Below are 26,533 nucleotides of genomic sequence, written 5' to 3'. Positions count from 1 at the left end.
GGACTATGATGCTGAATGCCTTTGTGTTTGCAAAAAGTGACTACTCCGTCTCTCGGTATTGTCTTCAGGTTATTAAAGGATAAAGAATAAAAGGTAAACACATTATTATTCCTCCACAAAAAGGCATTATGGAGTAAATATAATGCAGCATGAACACATGAGAACTTATACATTCATTTATGACAGAGATCCAGCTACTGCTTGGTTTAACCACAAGGATTTCACTGAGTATGTTGTTTTCCTTCCGGCAAAAGAGGTTGATACAACCAACAAAGATTTGTATGGTTTGTATGGATTCATTGTGCTCACCTTCTCCACCGAGGTGCTTTCACTGCCATTTACCCCCTCCCCACCACAAAGAACCAGGATATTTCTGGAAAAGGACCTGAATGCTAAACAACAGAAAGGGCTTGGCCGTATAGCATTGTTCCCTTTGAGCATTTTCAGAGTGATAGCTACTGGGCACGTACATAAGCAAGTATACACGAACACACATACACGAAACCCCCCCACACTTCAGTTTCCCAGCAAGTGAGTGCTTAAAATCCTCCCAAACACACTGCTTTTGAATTTAATTCTGGCAGGGTCTGTTCTTCCAGTTGTGTAAGGTTGTTAAGAATAAAAACATAACAAATTTGACAGAAAAACCTGGAATAACTATTGTGCGCTTCAAGCAACAACAGTCATACACAGGAATGAAGGCTAATATTTGCTTGCTCTCCACAACCAAGTTATAAGCATAACTGATTGCTTTAGCAGGACTCACGTAAATACTGTCAACTTCTATTTATATTCAATTATTTGGATACAACTGAAAGTATTTTAAGTCCTACTCACTTTCACTTAGAATTGTTACAGGAAGATTCAGAGAAAATCTTGCTTTTGAGCATCAACAGAAGCAGACTGCACTCAAATCATTTTCTGATAGAAAGTTATAATTCCACAGTAAGTCCTTTTCTTTATGTTTGCAATGTTTCCACAGATTGCCTACATTTTTTAAAGACATTCATTTAAAGGTTATGATACTTAAAATGAATGCCTAGAATCCAGCGAAACTGCACTGAAGCTAACTTCCTGTCCTCTAAGGTTAGGTGGACTTGCGCTTTATTTTTTCTTAAAATTTAATCTTCTAAAGCCATAAAGCATATAAAGTCTGTTAAAAGAACTTACCTGTCATGTAGCACTTTATCTCCTCGTTATTGCTGAGAGGATTATTATTCTTGAACATGTACAAGTTGAATGGCACAATGTGGTTGCTGTTGAGACGTTTCCAGATCTCGTGGTCTGGTGTTGTCCAGCGGCCAGCAAGGACATCATAATCCCGCCTGCCCATGTGGACCAGTTTGCTAAGAGGCTCATACAGGCCTCCTTGGTAGCCTATTATGAGCTGCAAACTGGGGTTGGTGTCAAGGTAAACTTCTCCAAAAGCCGTATGGAGGATCTGCTTGATCATGATGCCTGATCCACTGAACACAGCCAGTGGCGTGCCTATGTTATCACACGCCACGTAAAACTCATCCCCACTGCTTAGCTCCATGGCAAACAGATGTCCCTGCAGGTCATAATACAGTGAGGTGATCTCAGAGCTGGAGTGATTGTACATATGGGTGACCCTAGTGGGGCTGGACAACTCAGCATAGAAGAACTGCAGGTGCTGGCCCCTGCTGCTTCTGCTGGACACCCTCCTGCCGAGGCCATCGTAACGGTATTCAATGCTCCAGCCGCTCACTTTGTTGTACACTTTAACAAGCAGGCCAGCAGAATTATACTCAAAATAGTCATTCCCTCGCTGCTTAAGAAAACCGTCCTCATCCATCCTATACTGAGTATCTCCCAAGCGAGTAATGCGGTCCCTGATGTCATAGCGTAGTGGTGTGAGGCGTGCGCTGTTTCCAGGGCTGAGAAGGTGTAAGTTGCCATTAAGGTCATAGCTGTACCTCCACAGAGGCTTGTCATTGATGGAGACCACTTGAAGTTGACCGTCAGCATCGTACTCGTATGTGTAGCGTGTCGTGTTGGCATAAGGCCCAACCTTTAGCTCCTTGGCCACCACTCGCCCCATATTGTCATACTGCACCATCATCCAGTACATGAGTGAGCGGAAGATCTCATATTGGACTTCCTTCACTCGCCCGTAGGCATCAAAGTGTTTGGTGTGGGTCATCACTGCTGTGGTTATAATTTGATTTATGTCATAATAGATTACTCCAAATTTACCAAACTGCTCTGTTTTGCCAGATACGTCATCGTAACGATACAAGTCAATTGGCAGCGGTTTCTCATTTATGACAGCCTGCATGCTAGTGACGCGGAAACTGTTGTCATACACATAGTCAAACCTAGCGTTCACCATGCCCTCTTCGCTGAATCTGAAAATCTGCCTGTCAATCAGTGGACCAATCTGACGGTAGCGAATGGTGCAGGTAAAGCCTTCACTCTGCAAGTTGACGGTCTTTAGCATGCCTGCCACTTCATCATAGGAAAAACCAATTCGAGTGGTGTCATAGAGAATCTCCAGAAGCTTAGCAAGCTTTCCATATTTGTAGATGATCCTGCGGCCTGTACCCAGATAGGTGGTCTGCAGCAACTGTCCATCCTCACTGTAGTCCTGGAGCACTGAAGCGTTACCTTCAGGGGGCCGGTAGGTGTTTCTGTAGTAACCAATGGAGCGGGAGGTCTCTAGAGTCTGCCGTGCTACGTTGGGCATGGTCACAGAGGAGAGCCGATCATTTTTGTCAAATTCAAAGATATACTGCCTTTGGCTGTAGAGCAGCAGCACCATGGACTAATGAGAAGAAGAAACAGAGGATTTTTTTGTGTTATATTAATAAATTGTAAGACTGACTGCATTCAAATGCTTCACTTTGATATATTTTCTGTTACACAAACACACAGTCCTAAAAGCTGTTACAGAAGCACAATGTCTGACACAATAAGACAAGATAGAGATTAATTAGAAAATTGCTACCGTTATAACGTCTAATACCAATAACACAAAATGACAGGCAATTTGTCTAAAGCGATAAATATTACGCAAGTTTGTGTCAGTCCAAATCTAATTTTCATCATGAACACAGAGTTGCTGATACTCCACTGAAATTAAGATTTCCTTAAGAGATGATTTCACAAGCTGCTTCTATTTTGCTCATTTGTCAGATCTTTTAATCCAAACAGTAGGAAGCCAAATTTTCTCACCTAAGCAAATCTAAAATTTACATCTGTGCCTGTCTTAGACCAATAAATGATGAGGTTGTAAAGCTGTCACAACAGGCAGCATCGAGAAATTGCTCAGAGGTTGCTATGACTAAAGACTATTAACAAGGTGACTGACTGCTGTTCATATTATATGCCTAAGCTACAGAATAACAGCTCCTCACCTCACCCAAACAGTCTTGCCTTCAATTAGTCAGAAGAAAGTGACATTTCACTCTGTTCTTTTCATCAGAGCTATTTCAGGCTGAACTTTGCTGTCAGACTTTGGTAACAAAGTATGTCTTCAATGCACCAGACACTTTAATTACATTTTGGCTGATATCTATTCCAGAGCCTGATAGTGCAACACAAACACTTCTGTATTATTACAAGTTAACTTTTAACTCCAGTCTAAAATCTCATAACAAGTTTCTTACACAAACACACCTTTTACACTTTATCTGTAGAGCATGCCTCCAATATTATATTACATTTTTTATCTTTAAACTATTTAATCATTATTACAGTTCAACCAATTCGTACCTTCTCAAGATAAGTGTAGCTCCAAGATTTACCATCAGCAAATATCTGGGAGGTGATTCTGCCGTTCTGGTCGTATTCCATGCGCACCGACATTGTGCCTCTTTGGATACCTGCCACATGGCCTCCAGGAGAGTAGGTGACATTGACTCCATTCAGTCGACTGCTCGGTGCCCACAATGTGGGGCGACCGGCATGGTCATAGTGGATCCGTAACGTAAACTTCCTGTGGTCATCGTAGACCTTTTCTGTTCTGGTGATTCGATCGAAATCCAACGATAGGAGGTTTCTGTTATGAACCTATAGGAGGGAACGCAGGGAGTTAGGAACACTTTATATAGCTACAGAAAATTCACCAACGGGAATAGACACTTTAAAAAGTTTGAAATTATTGAGAGGAATTGGTGCATTACTCTTCTGAGGTGGAACATTGGGAGGAGACCTTTAATCACAAAGTGATTATTTTTATATTCTTCTTTTCATAGCTTTTAATTACAAAAGTGGAGCTCTATCTCAGGACTGCAGGAGCCAGCGGAGTAATGAAATTGTAAGAATTACCACATTTCTTTGTTTGTGTCTTAGCCCGAGTATGCCTATTCAAGCAAGAAACATTAGAGTCACATTGATCATTAAATTCATTTTTAATGCTTACTGGGAAGAATTACCAGACTCTCATTCTATTTTGCCTTTGCGTAAATTGGAAAAGAGAAAGAAAATCAGTTAATCTCCTTTATGACTGAACATTGTTTAAGTGACACAGCTCTTCTGAATGTATCAGGCTTAAAACGGTGACCTTTGCTTTCAGAGCAAAACAACACTGCTCTGAAGACTGCAGGCTTTATGAGGCAGCTTCTGTGCTTTAGCCAAAAAGATCAAGCAGCAGCCCTGGCATTCTGTTTCTCTGTCAGCAGCCTCCATAAACAGAAGCTACAGAAGCAAAAAAAATAAAACAAAGAGAAGATAACAGCTTAGATTGCAGGTCAGAACAGATCTCTGCAAAAAAAAGCATTGCTTTAAACACCATCTGGAACTTTTTGTAAAATGGGTCTTCAGAGGTCTCTGGCTGTAATTAAAACTACACCTCTGTTTCTGTAATATTTATGATCTTTTTTTCTTATTAATCTTCAGAGTGTTTCTTCAGGTGTGCTATCATTTGGCTTAGTAAAATGCTTGGCAAGGCTTAAAAACATCTTAAAATGCCTCAGAAGGCTGCTTCTGGCTACTTTCCAGATACATCCCACAGAGCAGGTCACACAGGGATTGCTGAGAAAGCTCACTTTTTCAATCTCACATTGAGGAAAGCATGCTTAGGTCTCTCATCTGTGAAGGGACAATTACACCAGAGGCAATTATTGTCACTGATACCTAATTGAGAGGATTACTTTAAGTAAAACCAACAGAATCATGAGGAGCATAAATCCATGGATATTTGGAGTGGCGTAAACTATTTGAGACCTGAGACAGAAGGAGTGAACGTACATTGGATCTGGAAATAAGAACGTGTTCTTTTGTCTCCTTCGCCTTCAAACACTGTCATAACAAGTGTCACACTTCATTGAAATGGCTACACCTTTTAGTTATTTTTTTTAAAGAATACTAGTAAAGATCCCCGCTGCTCTTGTTAAATCTCTGCAGGCAGCAGAGAGCTGATGTCTTTCACAAAAAGTTCCCAGTGCTAGAATAAGGTTTGCCAAAGTCGCATGGCATAGAAGGAAAAAGTGTCCCATAACAGTGATTCCAAGTTCCCATGAGAATGGAAACCCACTCAAGGGGAGTTATTTCAAATAGAACATCACCTCTAAAATGAATTTCTCACAGAAAGTAAAAGAGTAGAAGCAAAAAAGAGACTTTTACATTACACTCAAGATCATAACAATGATGTCTCAACCAATATCAAATACTATCTGTAAGTGTCCCTGTAAATATGTAAATGTCTATTCTCAGGTTTTATGACTACTCCAATTAATTTTTCTTTAATAGCAACAGTTCTATTTATTGTCATGCTGCAATCAAAGATAATCCATTCCATGTTTTTGGTTTCTTTTTTGTGTATCTCCTTTGAACAAACAGCCAAACATTAGAAGCATCTTGTCATTGCTATCAATACTACATTCAAAAGGATGAAGATTCTTGCAAGAGTGGAGTGGCTCAAGAGTTCTTCATTAGTGTACATTAACGAAAAGCCTCAGGACATGAAAGGCACAGCACAACAAAAACGCGTACGTGTTGTATCAAAGGAACAAATACAGTCAAGCAAAGTGGGGGAAAAAGACATCAGAAATATAAACACTCTCCCTTTTCTCCACCAAAAAAAAAAGCTGTGAAGTCAGAGCCACATAGTTGTTTCTTCTACTCCTGTTCCCATGGATCTGTACTGTATTCAAGATCCTCCCCTCCCTCCAGCCGCGCACTGCCACACACTCACCCAGCCACCCACGTAATATCACTTGACATGTCACTCAAGGTCGCCCAATGATTCCAGCTCTGTTCATCCCTTCTGTTCGTGCCATTAGGCTGCTCCCATTTCCTATCTCACCCCTGGGGCCATTGTCTGTAACATACATTAGTAGCTTTCACTTCCAAAGGGACGACAAGGCCATTACATGAACAGCCAATGACAGACAAAGTGGCACCTTCCCATTAGCTGTGTTGCCTCACAGACAATGTGGAAGACAACTTAACCAAAGTAGCCATTTGCCTTACAAAGCCAAGGCAAAACAATAAAGGCCACCAGATGCAATTTAAATCAGTGTTGTGCGGGTTAATGCCTAAATCCTACATACATTATGGACAAGCACTTTGAATTTGTTGCATTATGAGAGGAGACCTGTTGATATGCAATATACAAGTAACTCTTAATTTTGATTTTAACGAGAAAGTATTTTATATGTTACAGGCTATTAATCAATCCATTTTTTTCCATTTATGTAATTTAGCATCGCTTGGAGCGTATTCCAGGTGTCATGGGGCAAAAGCCAAAGTATATTGTGGACGAACAGCCAATTTATCACAGACCTAAAGCAAAGCGAGAGAGACAGAACAATTTAGAATAGCTGATTCATCAAACACGCATGTCTTTGGACTGTGGGAAGTACAGAGAAAGAAGCCATGCAGGTAAAGGGACAACATGTAAATTCGAAACAGAAAGGCCAGCCAGTGGATTCAAACCCAGGACTTTGTCGTTGTGACCACTGTACTGCTCTGTTAGGATCTATACACAGACTGAAATCACTTTATTTAATCTACTTATGTCAAATTCAGATCAAAATTAGCCTACAAAAAATGTACCAGATTGTGTGTGTGGGTGGGCTTCTACAGCTATGGGTGAGAAGATACCATATGTTCCAGAAAGTCAAATCTGAGTAATACATCCATGAGTCTGATGGCCTATGATTAACTGATTTATAGCTGTGAGACAGAGCTCAAAACAGAGCTTTATTAATTATTTACTATAATAATTTGACATGTCATTGTATTGTCATGTGGCCAACTTAACTTATGCACAACAAACAACTGAGCTTTTGAGTCGCAGCTTCTATAGGAAAAAAAAAATAGAGTTCACAATGAACCTGACACCATTAGATCTGCAGCTACACTTTTATTTCTTGTGAATTTGGATTTTTTTCTGGAGTTTGTGGTTTTTCGGCATAAATACTGCCCTATTTGAAGTAGTAGAATAACTACATGGACTGTAGCTGATGATTTGAGAAAATATGAAATAAGACACTAGACATTTAGCCTATGATGAAAAACCTTGCATAAAACCATGAGTGTCTCTTAGCAAGACAGCATGCTTACCCTTAATCTGCGTCCATACACAGTAACTTGGCCACGTGCCTGCTCCTTTCTCTGTCTCCACTCCACCAGGTTAAGGCCGTTGTCGATAGCCAGGGTTACGTTCCTCTTGCTGACTGTGGGGTTGACCGTACCAGCCAGCAGGTGGGGTTCAGTATACAGCGACACCTCCATACCATTGGCCAAAACTAGACGCAGCGAACCGTCCAAACCAATGAAGTAGCTGTTCCGAACTTGATCTAAGGACGGAGAGATGGGATGGAGAAAAACGAGTATGATTAGAAGGCAAGCAACAATCATAGCTTCTTGTAACTAAAGCAAGAGGACTAAATCTAATATCCATGTCAGTGAGGCGCAAACATAATGACCTGAAATGGCTGCTCAGCAAAAAGAAATCCTTTAGCAGCAGTATTTAACAGAACCACTGCAATAACACAGTGGGTCTCTGACAACAAAGATCAATAGTGAGAGGTTTCACAGTGCCAGTAAAGCAAAGTTTTACAGCTGTTGCAGCAGCCTGGAGGATATGGAGGAATGAAAACTATCAAAAGCTGCTGGCTTGCCTGTGGCCACAGAGAAGGCAGGGTGAGATACGCACACGCACGCATGTGCACACACACTTACACACACTCACCCACAAGGGATAGATCTGAGCCTGTCTGTTACTGTCCCTAGGTGACGGCAGCCTGTGTTCCAGCTCCAGACCAATGACTAATGTTTCCACTGAGCATCTCATATACATTCAGAGAATGTGTCCTTCTTACCTCCTGTCAGTAGACTGACAGGGACCAGGATGAATGTGATTCTCAATATGAACAATAGAAAAATAATGGTTTGTCAGCCAGCACATTAGTTACTTGACTTCATTTAACAGAAAAAACGAACTCATACGCTGCAATTTCCTTGCGTTCATGTGTCATGTTCAAGTGGCTGTGACAATTTCTTTGCTGTGGACACAGAACAACAATAAACACAACGTGTGGGGAAAGGCTTTTTTTTTAAAAAAAAAAATCTTTTTCTTTTTCACAAAGCACCACAGGATGTGTTGTGCTGTTGTGACAAGAGAAACAGATAGAGGCATGACTGACCTTGTACTGGCCCTTGCCTCTTTACATCATATGGACACTTTAGGGGTTGACCAAAGACTACTGGGGCAGACCCTACCTAAAAGAGGCCTCAGAGACCAACAAAGCTCAAAATGCTGCAAAAGTAGTACACACACTCAGTTCAGCAATAGAAGGGGGAAAAATACTGGCTGTCATGAAATATAGCAAACCATAACAATGTGGTTTGCTATAATTTCCTAATAGCTCACAGTGGCTTATATGTAAAACAGACTTGCATTTTTCTTCTATAAACAGCATTCTATGTGCAGTATCTTTAAGCTTTAAAAGCAAATAATTGCAACTTTTTATTATTTGGATATATTTTATTATCTTGTAATACACCTGATTATTTTTCTAGCTATAAAGCTTCTGCCCTTAATCCCTTAAATCTTAAAAGTTATCTGTTTCACAAAACTGTGATGATAGCTTGCTGAGAAGAGGGGACAAAAACAGCCAAATGAGCAGGAAAGAAACTCGAAGGCAGCACAGTCATATGCTATGTGATCACCCAGCTAACAAAGCAGACAATAGTGAATTAATTAACAGCAGATTTCCTGGCGCCACTTTCCTCACAGGCAGATGCCTAAGACAAGGTCACAACATGGAGGTGGCCACTCCGTTAAACAAAAGTGAGAAACCAGAGAGTGTCATCTCCCGTTTCAGACACAGCTTTGCGGTCAGTAGTCTAAGAAGGGATATGCTCAGAAACAGAAAGTAGAAGGGTGTATGCGTAACCCATCTTTAAAAAATTGAAAGTTGCTCCAGATTTAGTGAAGATAATATCAGATATCAGCAATATCAGCAATTTTTTTAAAACCTTGAGGATCTTGTATGGACCACCGGCACTGTGTTTTATCGTTTATTTTTTTTGACAGAAAAATCAATATTTGTTTCATTTCTGTGAAGTGCAAGCTGCACTACACATGTTATTAAAAACAGAGAAGCACCTCTGTGAGTGATATTAACACAGCTAAGTCTGAGACGGGATGTCTTCAAACCCACAGATAAGATTTAAAATCTGATCATGTCTGGAGCAATCCAGACAGTGTTGCTTTTAATTCACATCTGTATCCGAGACACCTGCCTCGGCCTTATTGTCGAAAGATAAAGGCAAATGTGATTTGCACTGCCCAAATCAAAAAGAAAATACATTTAACAAAGTCAAAAGCTATGCAACTCTACAGAAAGTCATGTTTCAATTTTAAATTCAAAAGTAATTTACTGGCATGAAAGGAACACAGCACAAAATCAATACATATATTAAATCAATTAACGCAATGCAACATGCTTACTAAATATTTATATTATATGCACATATGTCTGTGTATGTCCAGATCACTGGACTATTTATTTATTAAACACTATTTATATATAACCCCCCTTTTTTTCTTTTTAAACTCTCATTCGGCTACAGAGTGGCAACCCAAAATATTCAGTGAGGCTGAGCCAGAAAGTGCCTGGCAGCTTCCAGGCAGCTTGAGCTCAAAGAAGGTCTTATCCTTAAGTGACAGTCCACAGAGACCTCTAAAATGCTCTTTGTCTAGTCCCTTAGCTTGCACCAGTTTCCCTTAGGGCTTCTGAGCGACTGCCCTCTACAATACATCCCTTTTTAAATCAGGAGAATGCAACACCTTCACAAAAATAAGGTAAGTAATAAAATCTGTTTACAATCTCAAGTGCTATATGTACAGATAAGGGGGATACACTGTTGATTAATCAAATACTAGAACATAAGGTAATGGAAGTCAGAATATATGTAGATGAGAAAGAGTTTCTTAAAAATACTAACAGTACCTAGTCCCAGCTGTATAAATTAATATCAGGGACATAAGCAAAGTTAAAGCTTTTGGGACTTCACCTCGCAGAACAAACCCTAAAAAAAGAAACCGCTCTACTTACGGCCACCGTAAAAGAGACTCACCTTGCATAAGTGTGTAGAAGGTGCCAGAAGCTGACAGGTTAGTGGTGACGGTGATATCTTCTTTGTTGGAGCCCTCTGTCTGGATACGGACCGAGCTGTCTGCGTCTGTACGGTAGCTGCTCACTCGGCCCGTGGGGTAGGTGATGTTAGTCAGACGCCCATAGCTGTCATACCTACAAAGAAATATGTTGATGTGAACCAAAGAAGGCAAAGAGGACCATGCCATCTGAAAACACAGATAAACAAGCACTATGCCTGAAACACAAACAATGCTGTGGTATTAAAAATTTACTAAGCCTTGTTGAGGTTTGTTAAATCATAAGGAAGCAATCATGATCATCAATGCAAGTCAGGTATGCATAAATGATTGTAGGTACATAAATGTGACTAATGAGTTGCTGTGTCATTCCAGATAAGCAGTGATTATGAGTTGTTCTCTGTAAGTGTTCTAGCATAAACTCTGCTAATGGTAATTATAGGTAGGGATTGGAAACTTTCCGCAGAGTCCGATATTTCCTCCGTGTTGTCACAAATTGAAGCAATGTGTCAACACAGGCATAGAGCTGGGCGATAGAACGATAACGATATGTATCGCGATATAACTTTTACTCGATAGAGAAATTAAGCTATCGCGATAGACCTCGCCGCTCTTGTCCTCTTAAAAAAAAAAAAAATAAATAAAAAAATCAGCCAATCCAAATTAAGTAGCGCAGAGCCGAACCAATCACAGCCGCAGCGTCACGTCGCGTGACTTGTAACGTATGGCACAAGTGCCAAGCCGCACGTGTGTTTGTTTGGGAAGCAGCCAGCGGGTAATGGAGGAAATGAGTGTGCCGACTAGAAAAATCAACCGAGCGTGACCGAAAAGAAAACAGATAATGGTTCCAACGCCGGAGAGATTGTCGAACGGAAGAGCCATAGAAGTTCCGTAGTGTGAAGGTATTTCGGCTATTTCAAGTCTGACAAAAAACAGAGTAGCGTGCACTGTAAATTGTGCCGAAAGCAAGTCTGGAAATACAATAAACTGGTGCATGCGTCACACTGTGCGCCACGTTATTGTTTCGGTGAAATGAATTTCTACAATACTGTTAATTCTACTCTCTGCAGTGTTTAAATGCTTACATATACACACAGTTACTGTCTGTCCACACATACGACTCGGTTCTGCTTCTATGCCCCAGCTTTGTTTACTTTTCCCACCGAGGCTTCTAGACTTCTGATTGGCCAATATTTCTGCACGGTTAGGAATCTAGCGCCACCTGCTGCTTTGGCATGTTCATAGCAGCGTTTTCCTTCATTTCTCCCTTTAAGTGTGGACGGGATTATTTTTTAAAACGAAAACGGAAAATCTCCGTTTTCAAAAATACCCGTGTACGTGTGGATGTAGCCTCAGTCTCTGACTGGAAGCGCTAATTCGTCATTCGGCTTTTGTCAGACTAAAGTAACTGTTAAAACTGTTTGAAAAGCTCAGCTATACAACAAGGAGAGATTGAGAATTTCCTTTTAGTTCTCAGTTTATTTGATATTGACAAAAGTTAGTCAGTTTTGTCTGTTCTTCTGTAACACAAACTAAGATTTATTTTTAGAATTAATATTTTGTTTCTAAGTGGAATTGACAATTTAGTCTGTTTCGTTTGTTCTATTTTGAAACTTAAACGCTTTAGCGGCTGCCTTTTGTGTAGTTTGCAATATTTGCCTTTATTTATCTGAAAAAGTCTCATGTTCCTTAAGTACATCTACCCTGTTGAACTTATTATGGGAAATAAATATTTAAATAAAAACAAGCTGCTGATTATTTCACATTTTACTTGTGAGCAACAGCACATTTAAATCTTACAAATATAGTTATTTGGCTTATATCGTGATAGATATCGTTATCGCCTGAAATGAAAAAAACATATCGTGATATGAAAAAATCTCATATCGCCCAGCTCTACACAGGCAGTAAACACAGCAGCAAATCCATCAGTGCTAGCAACCTGAGGTAATACATGGGATTTCAGAGCTATCATCTTTAATCATCGAAGCACAATCAGCATAGCTTTTGAAAAATATCTCCTGCAATTTTCTATTCACAAACAAGGAGTGGGTGCACCAACAAACTAAGCAGCTTTGTCCTTTTCTAGCCCTTTCAACAAAATGTGAATGGGGCGTTAATATCAATACTTCTCACTGCAACTTAAAAACAAGTATTCATTTTAATTCTATTCTAGCATCATATCACAACAGTAGTTAGCTCAAGGCAATTTGTATAGCAAGGAAAAAACCCTACAATAATACGGAGAAAACCCCAACAATCAAATAAGCCCCTTTGAGCGAGCACTTAGCGACAGTGGGAAGGAAAAATATACTATAAATATGCAATAGATTTTAAAAAAATGATTAAGATGAGAAAGCAAACACCTTTTTTACATTTGGAAAACTGCTTATTAGCTTAAAAGATTAGCGATATTGCCTAATCTCATTATACAGCCTATGAAATAGGGGCGCTGAGGTGTGAATCCTTAGAGAGATGCAGCATCTTCCTAGCTTATAGATCAGTCAGTTCATCACATACAGGAACATGAGTGGCCAGATTGTTTCATTTTGCTCAGAGAGCACATCAGCATAGAACAATTTTAAATCTTTCAGATTTTCAGTGTTCCAGAATTGAAGTGAGTGAACGGTACATTACTTAGAAAGAAGACTTTTATCTGCACATTGAATACAGATTGGAAAGCCTCTTCGATGTTGCTGCCTGCCATAATAAAGCCTCTAATAAATGAGATGGCGGGTGCTGGTTTACAGATATTTCCTCAGCGCTGCCATCTCAAATATCCAATATGGAAAGGAAGAGTGGGAGAGGAATCATCTCCCAGAGATAAATGCTATCTGATCTCAACTGTACTAGGGACTGGGATTCATAGATACATTTCAAGCCAAGTCTTCCACTTCAGGAAATACTAAATAGCAGAGTAATTTATATCTAAGCCTTTGATTTCTTTTGATACTGCTCATATACTATCAGCAAGAAATTCTCCTTGTGTCCATCATGCAATCAAAAGTTTTTGCAGTGAAAGCACTGCAAGTTATCTGCACCATACTACTTTTAATGGTTCCATTTATTTGACCAAGCGTTCCTGTTTGCCTTCACCTCTGCACAAAAGACTCAGTCCACAAGACAGAAATCTCATTCAAGAGCAACACTACAAGCCCCAGCTTGATCACTGACCCAAACTCTCTATGTCTCAATTAGGGCCTTAAGCTAGTTCCATTCCTTGAGCTCCACCGCTGAGCTCTAATGGTTTTGGCCTGCTTCAGCTCAGCTGCCTATTACTTTGCTTTCTTTCGACAAGAGGGGCACACAGGGGCAGGGTGCTCAGCAGAAGGACAGGAGCAGTTTCCCTCTGGTTGGCCACAAGTCTATTCGGATCGCATCACCTCTGTGTCACATGCTAGCTCTATGACCTTTCACGCTGGGCCCCAACAATAGGCTGAACACTTCATATCGGCATCACCCCCAGCATACCTAACTTCCGCTCATATTTTCAATTTGTCTTGCTGCCTGAGAATTTCTGAGCATGTGTGACTGATAACTTACAGATATAACTAAAGAACATTTGTTAAAACCCAGTGGGTAAGGCACATTTTTTTTCTTCTACCGTCTTAAATAAACGATAAAAGAATATTTAGGTGTTTTATAATTCATCATGATTTGGAACAACCCTTAAGCAGAAGCACTTATCATTACAACATAAATTTAAGGCCTGCGGACCGTTTGTGTGTGCAGTAACTGTTGTACAAATGTGGTTTCCAGGGGTTACAACAGAAAGACAGTGTGGCAGATGTCTTTTGTTCTCTAGTCAATCTATTGGTTTTTTTTTTCTTCGTTCATTCAAATTAATTTTGATCCACGAAGCATGGAATGTAAGTACACATTAATTAATATGGGTGAAATGATTAGCAGTGAACTTTGGTGGGCAGAGATAAATAGAGGTTCTGATGGTAGCAAATTACAGTTTTGACCCTCAGGTGATGAAATGACCTTTAAAGCTAATTATTCAAGAAAAACAAAACCCTGTTTATTGGGTGTAAAAAAAAAAAAAAGCATGGATCAAATGATTTGCTTGTAGGTAAATACAAAGCTTCATTGCTTAATTTGAAAGGGAAAGACAGGAAATGAAATAATACATGGACTTCATTTTATTCCAAGTATTTTGACATGTATAACAATTTTGTTTTACTCTACCAACATCACAAAGTGTCTTATGAAGGCGGTGGGCCACCATGTGCTGCCAGAAGCTGTAAAATGTGTTCAACTAGGCTGCGATCGGGTGATTGCAAATGCCATATGATTATTATATGAATCATAAAATGGTCTTGCTGCTCAAACCCCTCAGTAGCCTCACATGCCTTATGGAGTGGAGCACTGTCATCCTATCACAGATCATTGTCATCATCATAAGACAAAGGTAACCACTCAGAATATCTTCTGCCTGTAGAAAATAATATATTATTATTTACCGCAGTAAAATAACAATGTGGTGCATGAGCGATAGGTTTTATCACCTAAATCAGCGGTCCCCAATCTTTTTTGGATCACGTACTGGTTTAATGTCAGACAATATTTTCACGGACCAGCCTTTAAGGTGTCGCGGATAAACACAACAAAATAAAATGCTACGACTAAGACAAAACTGTGGTATTTTGTAAATATAATAATTAACGTGAATCCACTGTGTAATTGTGTAACTTTATTAGCCGCGTCCTCCTGAAATACGCCAACAACATTGAGAGAAACATCCTCCTCTCTGCCCCTTAATGCTCTCTGGTCGCTATGGTAACGCGTAAACATTTCTTTCAAAATAAGACACGCATGCTAGAACCTAAAAAATAAAAGAAGCCATTTTACAGAACGTCATAGAGAAATCATTCAGAATTCCAAACACCCACTAAATTTGTCTGAGCCTCAGGGAATTCAGTCTACCTCGAGAAACGCCTATGCATGGCTGCATTAGTGCTGTTTTCACTGCACCTTTCCACTTTTTTTTTTTTCAGTGTAACCATCAGATGACAACCAAATCAAACACAGGTGATAAATGTCTGCTCATATTAAACAGAGCGTCTGATTATGTGTCAGAGTTATATTCCTCCAGCGAGGTGTAACAGATGTCTGACCAGCCAATCTGCTTAATCACAATTTTTGGAATGACATCCAGTTAGCATAGTATCCCCTGGTACATTAAGCTAAGGGACAGATTGCTTCATGCAAGTCACAAGAACATGAAATCCTAAACTGTGGGAGTGTTTTCCGTCGTTTCCTCACAAGGTATGCTTTGCCTGATTTAATTAAAATCTTTGGCTATTCAACTATGCTTATATTTCTGGGGTGCATCCCAGTCATGTGAATATACATTTTGTACTACTCAATAGATACACGCTGTTCCTGTACCCAACAACTCCAAACAAGTGATGATCTCCAGTCTGCAAGCAAGGGCACAGATGAGTAACATATCATCCAGTAATCCTATTTGGTATGATAACAGCAAATAGGATTACACCCATCCTTCCGCAGGTCTTGTATTCTGAGTGACATAGACATCCAGCCATAAGAAGTGAACTCATATGCCAAAATACTAAACTCACATGCCAAGGAGCTCTTTGACTGCAAACATTAATTCACTAAAGCATTCAGTGATATAATGAATTCAGTGCTCTTAGTTCAGATACTCCAGGAAAAAAAACCTAAACAAAACTGTCCAATCTGCATATCTGAATTAACAGATTAAACAGATCTTTAAACTTCTTTGCTTTGATGCAGTTATCAGCTCAAATTGGATCCAGACTTTTAGGTAAAATGATTAGAAAGGTGTTTCTTCATATTACTTACTCAAAGAATGTTGTCCATCCATTTTCATTTGTCTTAGTTGCTAACAGTCCCGAGCTTCCATGGTACGTCATTACAGCTAGCTCTTGACCCTGGGCAGCAACAGTTTTAAGGGCACTGTTAGTGCCAATGGTGAACCAGAAGGTCTGTCCATCAGGGACCATTAGCCACAGAGGCATTCCTGTTGTGTCTCTTCTGATGATCACTGTGTTTTTGTTCTTATCAGTAATGCTGCTTAGATCTCCTGATCCCGTGTATGTCAAATTGTAGAGATAGTCTCCTGTAGTTAGACTTTGGGTAAAAATGTGGCTGCCATTGGAGTCAAACAGATAGAGTTCATCATTAATGGGAGAGGACACCTCATACATACTGAGGGGATTCAGAAAAGGCTTGTTCTTGCGCACATAGCGTATACGGATGTTGCCCAGATCTGCAATGTAAAGATCTCCATCTGGACATACTGCCAGGGAAGATGGTGCATTCAGTTTAGCATCTTTGGCATAGCCTTCATCTCCAGAGTAACAATCGCAGTTGGCATCGTTCTTGCAGTCACAGCCACTTGGTGCCCCTGCAACCAAGGAGATCTCTCCATTTGTGGACACCTGTCTGACTCGGTTTATTTTCTTTTCATCTGACTCAGCAATGTACAAAACACCATTGTGAGACACAGCTAGGGCATTAGCTGACTCGAGGGTGGCATGGATGGCAACTTTGCTCAAGAGGAAATGGTCAATCCCAGGCACTTGACAGTGCATAGGACGGCCTGCTACAATACGGACTTGGTGGTTTTCAGAGATCTGGAGTACTACATTATTGTCCAGAACATATAGAGAGTTGTCCATTGGATTCACTGCCAAGTCTGTAGGCCACTCAAGGCGCACCTGCGAGGAAAAAGACACACAAAAATATAATCCTTAGGTACCAAAGAAATATACCATACTTTTATTGATCTACAGTTTTCGATTTCTATGTGGAAAAGAGCCTGAAAGGAAAACAGCGTGATTATTTTTATAGCTTAAGCTGTAAGTAAAAACATTTTTAAACGATTTATTATCTGATGAGGAGGAAAATAGCTGATGTACTTTTAAAAGGTGATACACAAAAACATGATTGTAAGATTGCAGATGATAACAACAGTGGTGAAGAAGGGCAGTGTGAGAAGAAATCATACAAATGATAAGATTAACTGAAAAGAGCACACTGGGATGGTTCATGAGAACTGTGAACACTTAAGGACAAGGCTTCTGCATCCTTCACCCAAGTCGCTGTTTTTCCTTGCTTTGGGTTATTAATTTTTTAATGACAAGAGATTGCATGAGTCCTTGAAAAGAAACTGGAGCACACTTATCAAATGAAAGCCTACTCTGTCTCTGGCCTCCTAAATTATGACTTATTGTTCTGCTAACAATGCATCAGGCTTTTAACAAATTGGAATGATTGGCTTCATCCAATTTACTGGTCTCCCTCTCACTTATGATCCCAGTGGGATCTCTTAGAAACATAATATGAAGTGCAATATTTCAATAGAAGCCTTGGAGTTCCAACAAAGGAAACTGATTAAAACCTGGACCAAAATGCAAAGACAGACTCAGATTTAAGGTAAGATTTTACACAAAGGACCCTTTCTTTTGTTTGGTCACTTAGAGACAACTAGAAAGTAGAAACAGGAGGAAAGTTATCAAGGCTTAATAATTAGCAATAAAGAGCTAGAAATTGCATATATTTTTATTTCTGCAATATACTACTGATAAAACACCCAAGCATACAGCACTTAGGCATGAGCTAAAATGGCTGACTACCATATTAATATATTATTAAGTCAAGTAAGTAGACAGCTGAAAGACACAATGAAACATTTTGACTGTATTATGCACAGACACGATGCACCTTGGCCATGTAGTAGGCTTTCTCCAACTGTCTGGGATTAAACAGCACATTGGACAAATACATTGCAATAAAAAAAGCAGGTTTCTTAAAATTTCTAGGAATATAAAAACAGTTAGCCCTATAATTCCCTTTTTCTTTTAAAATGTGGATTGCACAGAACAAAATGCACAAAATAAAATTCAGACAGCTTTTAGACATTAGCTATATTGTGCCTTTTCCTTCCTTGTTATCTCCACATATCCCTAATGTTCTAATTTAAAAGTTAACATTGAAACAGTGACATTCTGTGGCAATAATGATCTGAATGATTCTAAACTTTTTGCTCTGTTCATATTCTTGAACTCACGTCCTTTTAAAAGTGGGGCACCCGCCCACCTGTAATTGAAAAACAGATTTGAGCATTACACACCTCACATCCTATAAACCTCCTATCATCTGCCACATAATGGAAGAGGTTTATATAACAGGATGTATCCTTTGGCTACATACGACAAACAGGAGACTAGTGGATACATGTCATCTCTCAGTAAGCAGAAAATGCATTTACTTGGATAATGAAGGGTAGACTTTCAATTTCTTAAAACCTATTTCTTGTCAACACTGCTGGTTAAATATTTCATGAGCCAAGTGTGGAGTGGCTCCTGGGAGCTGCCTGTAAGGAGGTTTTCACGCCACTCTGACTGATGAGGGGATATTTCCCGAGCTGCTGTCCCATATGCTGTAACCAGATCATACCCTCCCTTTTATACAGTGGGGATGCTGTCAGAAGCGCCTGCTAGACAAAGCCGCTAACAGGAAGAAAACCAAAACATGCTCAACAGCTGAGAAAGCGAGCCGTAGATTTGTACACAACATCAAACTATTTTAAATGAAATGGAAATTGTATTAAGAATTATAATGACATGTTCCATTAGTAATCGCTGCACTCTTTGCTAGTAACAGCATGATGCTTGCCTCAAGAAGAGTAATATGTCATTATTTGAAGTCCCTCTCAGATTTGAATTGAATGTCACAGTCATACTCTAGATAAAGCTTTCTGAAGCTGCTAACACCCCTGAAATATGTTTGAGTGATCTTGTTTTAAGACATGATTTTCCTGCATTTAAGCTCAGCGGGGAATGCAGCGAAATTTTCCAAGACTTTAAAGAAGAAAAATGGAAGGAAAATGGAAGATACTTCTAAGACAGGAACGACCCAAGGCCTTGGTAGAAAGAAAGAAAAAAACATATATGAGGTCAAAATATTGTCATTTTGCTTGATAATCAAAAGTTAAACGAAAGGTTACAGAGGTATACACTGAATTAAGAGAGAATTTAGCTGTAGCTTGCTCACTACACAGATAGCAAAGTAAGATAACAACGACCTCATCAGAGGAGAGAAAGAAATCTAATGTTATTTCTTGCCTTGGTGTGCCAGGTGTGGTAAAGCAAAAGTAATGACCACTGTGATGAGCCTTCTCCAGAGAAAGTCAGGTTCTAAGTGAGGGGTTGGGGAGTGTTTGAAGAAGGAAGCTCTGGATTAATTTTTAATGGATGCTTTTTACTGTCTGAGTGTCTCTGGCAATGCTTGTGTGATTTGTCATCATTGTAGAACTGCAGTCAGTCTGCCTGTGTCCTCGTGTTTGTGGAACTGGGATGGTGAGCATCCATAGGCACTTGTGTGTGCGACAAGGTAAAGGAGCAGCAAGCGGAGGTCAGGAGGGGGATGAAGTTCCCCCTAGGGCTGCAAATGGGCAGCTAGAGCCTTTGCTTCCTCCACTGAATACATCATTCACACACAGAAAACTCCCCACAGAAAGCAGAAGACCTGTATCCTGCATCCATACTCAACAAAATACACAAAGAGGAAAGAAACAAATGATTGCATGCATACTGAGCTGGGCTTGGACCTCAATCAAGTTCAATAACCAAGCCTCAAAATGCTCAATTCATGGAAGTAAAACTGAAACAGTTATGAATCATGTAGATGGCATATACAAATTAAAAAGATACATTTTGTAGGGGATTTTATTTACTACTGGGTAGGACTGTCAAGGAGGCAAAAACAGCTATGTATGCTAAAAGTCTGCCTTGTCACCTCCAAATGGGAAGTCAGTGAGCCACAGAGTGACCTCAGTGCAGTGTCCTTGCCTGGGGGATGTGTTCTGCGTAGTGTGTGTGTGTGTGTGTGTGTGTGTGTATGTATACATGTGTTCATGTGCGTCAGAGTGAAGATCTGTGCATGAAGTCAAAACCACTGAGGTTAAAGGTCATTCTTATCATTCCCCTAAAGCTGTAGGTCACTGGCACTCTGCATTTAGGAAATCGGCGCTACAAAAACCACAATGCTACTGTTTTCAGCATGGTCCTGTACTCCTTTAAAATGCTTAGTGCAGATACTTTGGAAGGCCCAAGCCTGGACTGAGCCCAATTAACTGCTCATTTTCAGTTTTTATTTGTATCTGCTTTTTAACTGTGAGGTGATTTTAGCTTTCACCAGGCTTGCACGGCTTTGATTGTGTGTTGCTTTCTCAAGTTCATAATCCTACAGCACCAGTGAAAACTATGCAATTGAATCTTAACAGATAATCCTTTGGTTAATAGAATTGACCTCTCAGGTCAGAAAGGCAAGTTTTGTAGAAAAAAAAAATAGGTGCAGTAAAAGTTTTCAGTGTGTTTCCCTGAAACTGTCTCTTGATTAACTACAAAGTCTACAATGTTTTCTTGTCCTATTTACATATTTTTTTTCATCCTGCTGCAAAATGAATTTCCTCCTGTGGGTCAAAAAATATCTAAACTGACCTGAAGTATTTTATCATTTACGATGAATCATAGGACCAAAAATTTGCTGAAATAAACTGCACACAGGAAAAAAAGAAAATATTGAATCTTTTAGAAAGTCTTGTGGCTATATACCGTATTTTCACAACCATAAGGCGCACTTAAAAGTCTTAGATTTTCTTCAAAAAGTACGGCGCGCCCTATAGCGCAGTGCGCCCTGTGTGTTGTAAGGAGGACGTAGTAGAGAACACCATGAGAACGCTAAAGGGTGAAGTGTGTGCGTTGACTTTATCGCACATACCTGTATAAAAGAACAGGTATGTGCGTTATGCAGGACATCGTTGTTTTAACAACCCTGAAAGTGGCAAAGAGACACGCTTACGAAGCACAGTTTAAACTGAAGGCCATCAGCTACGCGGAGGAACATGGAAATCGAGCAGCGGCGAGAGAATTTAAGATTAACGAATCGATGGTTCGCAAATGGAGGAAGCTAGAAAACAAGCTCCGGCAGGTCAAGAAAACGCAGTTGAGTTTCCGCGGACATAAGGCGAGGTGGCCCGAGTTGGAGGAAAGACTCGAGCGGTGGATCATCGAGCAAAGAACGAGCGGGAGAAGCGTTTCGACGGTCACCATTCGGCTAAAAGCAGTTTCACTTTCACTTTTTATGAAACGGTGCCATTTTTCCATCCGGACCAGGACTACGGTAGCGCAGCAACTTCCAGCGGATTATAAGGAAAAGCTGGCCATCTTCCGCTCCTACTGCAGCAAACACATCGGCGACAAACACATCCAGCGATGGATGACGGATGGAGACCACAGTTTCACCAAGAGTGGAAGGCAGCGCCCGGCGAGTTACGCCACAATTTGCCAATGGATTGTAGATGCTTGGGCTAACATGTCTGCTGGCACTGTTGTTCGAGCTTTCGCAAAAGCCAGCATCATTTCCGAGGAGCCGCACGGCACGGAAAGTGACTCTGACAGTGAAGAAAGTGAACTTGGCATGTTTGATGGAGATTTAGCGCAGCTGTTCAATTCAGACCCAGAGGATGAGGACTTCGATGGGTTTGATTGATGATAAAAATGTGAGTACCAAACTTTGTTTTGCTCCTGCTTTATTTTTAAATACGCACACTTGTATGCTTGTGTGTTGTTGATGATGACGATTACTGGTAATAAAAATGTGAGTAAGGTACCGAACTCAGGTTTGCTCCCGCTTTATTTTTAAATACGCATACGGTACTTGTATGCGCCCTATGATCCAGTGCGCCTTATGTGTGTGTTAAATACAGTAATGGCACACATAACTGAGACTGCACCTTTTAGCACAGTGCGTCTTATGGTCGTGAAAATACGGTACCATATCTAAACCAAGGCCTACAGTACTAGATGCAGGCTTGGAGAATCAAGCTGCAGAAATACCAGCTGATGTGGAGGTGTAAGCACCCTGAAAACAAGGGTCATTCAAGGAGACAGATGTAGGTTGAGAGAGAGGAAAGCACAGGTCAGTGCACAGTTCCAGAGAGGTCATACCTGAGAGATGTCCATCACAGCATCACAGCTGAGAGGTCGGGCAGAGGTCAGGTCATTGAATCCCAGAAGGGTGGAGATGATACCATTCTGATCAATCCTGCGAATCATGGTCCCATCCACAAAGAAGATTACGCCGTACTTATCCACGGTAATGCCTGCAGATAAAGTCACACAATGAGAAGAAGAGGGAAATATCCTTAAATTATTCTGTTTATCTGTTACTTAATGTGAGCACAGAGCCCCACCAAATCACAATTAAGGACAGTTCACTGCAATAAAATGAAAGACTAATCATGACAATGAAAATTAATGGTAGGATTGATTTTTTTTTAATCAATAAAGAAGAACAATAGAAACATCAAAATAGATGAGGAGTATTGTAAGTATTGATTCAATTATGGGGAAAACTTCATCAATGTCTTTCTCTCTTGCTATCAGCCTCAAACAACAATGAAGCTTAGTAAGCCTAGCAAGTCTCTGTATTTTTCTACTTCTCTGAAGTCTGACAAATATCATTGAAAGAAATATGGACCTCATATTTTCAGTAATTACAGCAAACCGCTCTCTTTTTCAATGCAAAGCACGGCTATAGATATGCACATTTCACAGGGGCTCTTTCAGCAAATATGACTCATAATGGCATCACAGTAGAGGACAAAGAATAAGCATGTGATTGAATGACTAATGCTTCATGCCCATATGGAAGCAACACAAAAAAGATCCCGGAAACTCACAGAAAGACATGCTGTTAAAAATAACTAGCTAGTTAGCTGCACATTTGGGGTTACAGCTGAAGGCAAAAGCTTACTTCAGAAAAGGTTAGAAAAAAAAACAAACTGACAACTGACTTGAAACTATATCAATTTTAATAACATCTATGCAATACCTCTGGGGTTAGTAAGGGTAGCCTCAACAGCCTTTCCTCCATCCCCGCAGCGAGCGTCATCATATGGGAGACACTGGTCACCAGTGCCTGCCACCAGCTCCAGATTCTTGGCCACATCTTTCACAACATTCAGCGATTTAACCTTGAACACTTTCCTGCTGCTGGTGTCTGAAAGGTACACGGCATTGTTCACTGGACTGGTGGCCAGGTAGTACTTATGTGCAGGGCTGTTGCTGATAGGAGGGAAAAGAGAGGAAGAGGCTCAAGTCAATAAAGCTGGAAGGGCTACAGCTCTTTCAATAAGAAACACTGTGTAATACAATTAAAATGGATTCAAAAGCCATTTAGAGAGTCAATTGGGCACAATTACAGTTTATACCCAGGACAAAGAAAACAGAATGAGATTAAACATGCTAAAATAAAAATGAGATTAAACATGACATAATAATGCGGCTTAGGACTCACGCAGTCAGCTTAGTAAGAAAAGCGTGTTTTGAAAAGGGAGTGAAATTACCAGTGTATCTACATCTATATGTCTGTGTCGACCTTTAAATACAGTGTGTGAGTGTGTGTGTAATAGTGCACATATTATTGAAGAAATAGTAATGTAGTAGAGAAATTAAGGGTGGGGAGTGGTGCTAAAATTTATGACCTGAGAAATTCCTTTGATATAAGCTGAAATCGATACAAATAATTATGTTTTTTATTTTACTTTGGAACTTTTTAAAAATACAAACAAAAATGCATGACTGAACTAGGGATCCAAACACATTATGCATCCATCAGGCTGATATTCTAGCACAGAAAAATATCCTATTAAAATCCCAGCCAAGTCAACAATGCCATCCTTCACATCCATACAAACATATCCACAGGAGGTTGCCCAACCTGACAGACAAGACAATAGAACCAAATATAACCAATCCTGCTGCGGCAGGATGCATCCAACCTACTGATGTACTCCAGTCAGGATAGGTGACAGAAAACACAGATAGCTGTAGACAAATCCACAGCAGTGCAAATTAGGATGACAAAGAATAATATTTCCATTAAAATTACACTTCTGCTTACTATAAACATAAGCTCACGGTGATAAATCAAAGCATGGGAGATTGGAAGCAAGACCAATTACATTTTACTATGCACATGCCAGATGCTAGAAACTTCTTAAACCGTGTTATTTTAAAGTGATTTTACAGCCTTGGCTCTGCTTCCATAAATATGATTCATTACATAAATGTTAATGAGGTTAAAGGTCTTTTCTTTTCAAGTGCTGACTGACACACTTTATTTGTTAGTTCATGTCAGAAAATGTATGAAAAAAAAATCAGACAAATCCAGAAAACTGAAAGTTAAATTAAAAGCTTACATCAAAATAAAAATAAATTATTAAAAAGTCACATTTTAACTGTCTGTTGACTAATTCTACTACTAATTTAGGAGAAAAACAAAACAAAGGAACACGTAACCAGCTTAGCAATGAGTTTGCTGCCACCTTAAAGATGACCAGATGTATAAGAGCAGGATACAGCACAGTTCTGCCAGACCTGATAAGCATTATGGAAAACCCTGTCAGCTGGACATCATTCAAAGTGGATTAAGACAGTATTTCAAATATAACCTTCAGGGTTCTTTTAGGGGTTTATGGTCAGTGTGACAGTGCCAAAGCGTACATTTTTAACACACAACGAGAAGAAAGACAAGTGGGTGTGTGGAATTGTCGTCTCCAGTACATAATTTTAGGTGACAATTGACCTTCAATGAATCAGTGATGACAGGGCTTTGCAGCAAACCTCAGGCACACATGTCACAAACTGCCCGCTGACCTAGTTGACTGATATGATGCACTTCAGTATACTCCAGGTACAATTGGCTGGCTTAGAGAAACGACTGCTGTCTGAGAGTAGGTCAATGGCAAATCTCAATGACTGGCTTTGCATTCTATCTGCCATGTGCAATCAGCTGATACCTTATCAGCTCCTAGGTGCATGTAAAACAGTGTTGGTCCCCCATAGTGTTTGAAACTATGAGGTGTTATTCTCTGACCTTGAGCTATGGCCATATACCCCATCTATATTCACTGACAACATCTAGTTTGTAGAAGATAATTGGATTTTGCGGCATGGCGTCGTGGAAATGGTTGGAGCGGATTGGGACATCCTTAGTAGGGGGTCAATGAACACTGCAGTAACATCACCCACCTCCCACTCCTATCGCTAACTCACACATGAACAGGAGGCAGCCGCCCATTTTATACAGACACATGCTGTGTTTTCCTGGGCAAATCTCCTTTTCAATATGCAAATGTGTTTGGTGTGCTGAGGGACGGGGCTCTGATGTGTCTTGTTCTAGCAAAGAAATCTATGCGATGTCTAAGTTAATGTACAGAAGCATAATAAAAGTAATATTTCTGTTATGCAGAAGACAGATACAGAAAAAAGCAAGAAAGAGAGATTCTGAGTTTTTTGTTAGTATGTTCATCCTCTTGGAAACAGAGGCCAGTGACCAGCATCACAAGGCTTTTCATCCACAAGTTGACTAACTGTTCCCCAGCTAAAGTCATGACCCTGTGATAGAAAATCAATCAATAGCCCTTTGCCTGAGACACAGTATCTAAAGACAGCACACAGAGATTTCCCTTGCCACCACCTGCCTTGGAAAATAAAGTCTCTGTATCTTAAGCCAGTGATAAAATCAACACTGAGTTGCCATTTTAGCAGAATCAGCTACTGTAGCTAGGCATGCACACCAAATGAGACATTATCTTCTGTTTAATCCTGCAATCATTTGCCTGTAACATGCACTACTGTTAACTTGTCTTTTATAATAGATGTTATATGAATAGGGATATATATGTATAGTACATATTCTCTTTACGATTATGAAATTACATTTAAGACTCTCCAACACTGTCAAAAACTGTCCCATACTGAAATGTTAATTTTTTTTTGAGGTGCACTTTTGCCTTTATTGGTTGGTGGAGCACTGAAGATACACAGGAAAGTAGAAAAGGGGAAGGTATGTGGCAAATGGACAAGGGTCTGACTTGAA

General features: G+C 40.0%; 1 protein-coding gene across 8 annotated transcripts in view; it reads right to left on the bottom strand.

Annotated features, from left to right (window-relative positions):
- tenm4 (teneurin transmembrane protein 4) overlaps nucleotides 1-26,533 on the bottom strand; it is a 163,804-nt gene that overhangs the window by 7,023 nt on the left and 130,248 nt on the right. For all 8 annotated transcript variants that reach the window (XM_085381075.1, XM_085381074.1, XM_085381076.1 and 5 more), the window contains 7 exons: nucleotides 23,483-23,715; nucleotides 22,597-22,751; nucleotides 16,424-17,301; nucleotides 10,555-10,727; nucleotides 7,531-7,766; nucleotides 3,736-4,032; nucleotides 1,171-2,785 (listed from right to left, as the gene is read on the bottom strand). In XM_085381075.1, the coding sequence (XP_085237201.1) occupies nucleotides 1,171-2,785; nucleotides 3,736-4,032; nucleotides 7,531-7,766; nucleotides 10,555-10,727; nucleotides 16,424-17,301; nucleotides 22,597-22,751; nucleotides 23,483-23,715 (3,587 nt within the window). The remainder of the gene's footprint in view (nucleotides 1-1,170; nucleotides 2,786-3,735; nucleotides 4,033-7,530; nucleotides 7,767-10,554; nucleotides 10,728-16,423; nucleotides 17,302-22,596; nucleotides 22,752-23,482; nucleotides 23,716-26,533) is intronic.

Source organism: Rhamphochromis longiceps, linkage group LG14, assembly GCF_057381845.1.
Source record: "Rhamphochromis longiceps isolate RC_006_pf linkage group LG14, R_longiceps_female_GT1.1, whole genome shotgun sequence".
Lineage (NCBI taxonomy): Eukaryota > Metazoa > Chordata > Actinopteri > Cichliformes > Cichlidae > Rhamphochromis > Rhamphochromis longiceps.
The sequence above is the reverse complement of the archived record's forward strand: the minus strand, read 5'-3'. Positions and strand labels throughout refer to the sequence as shown.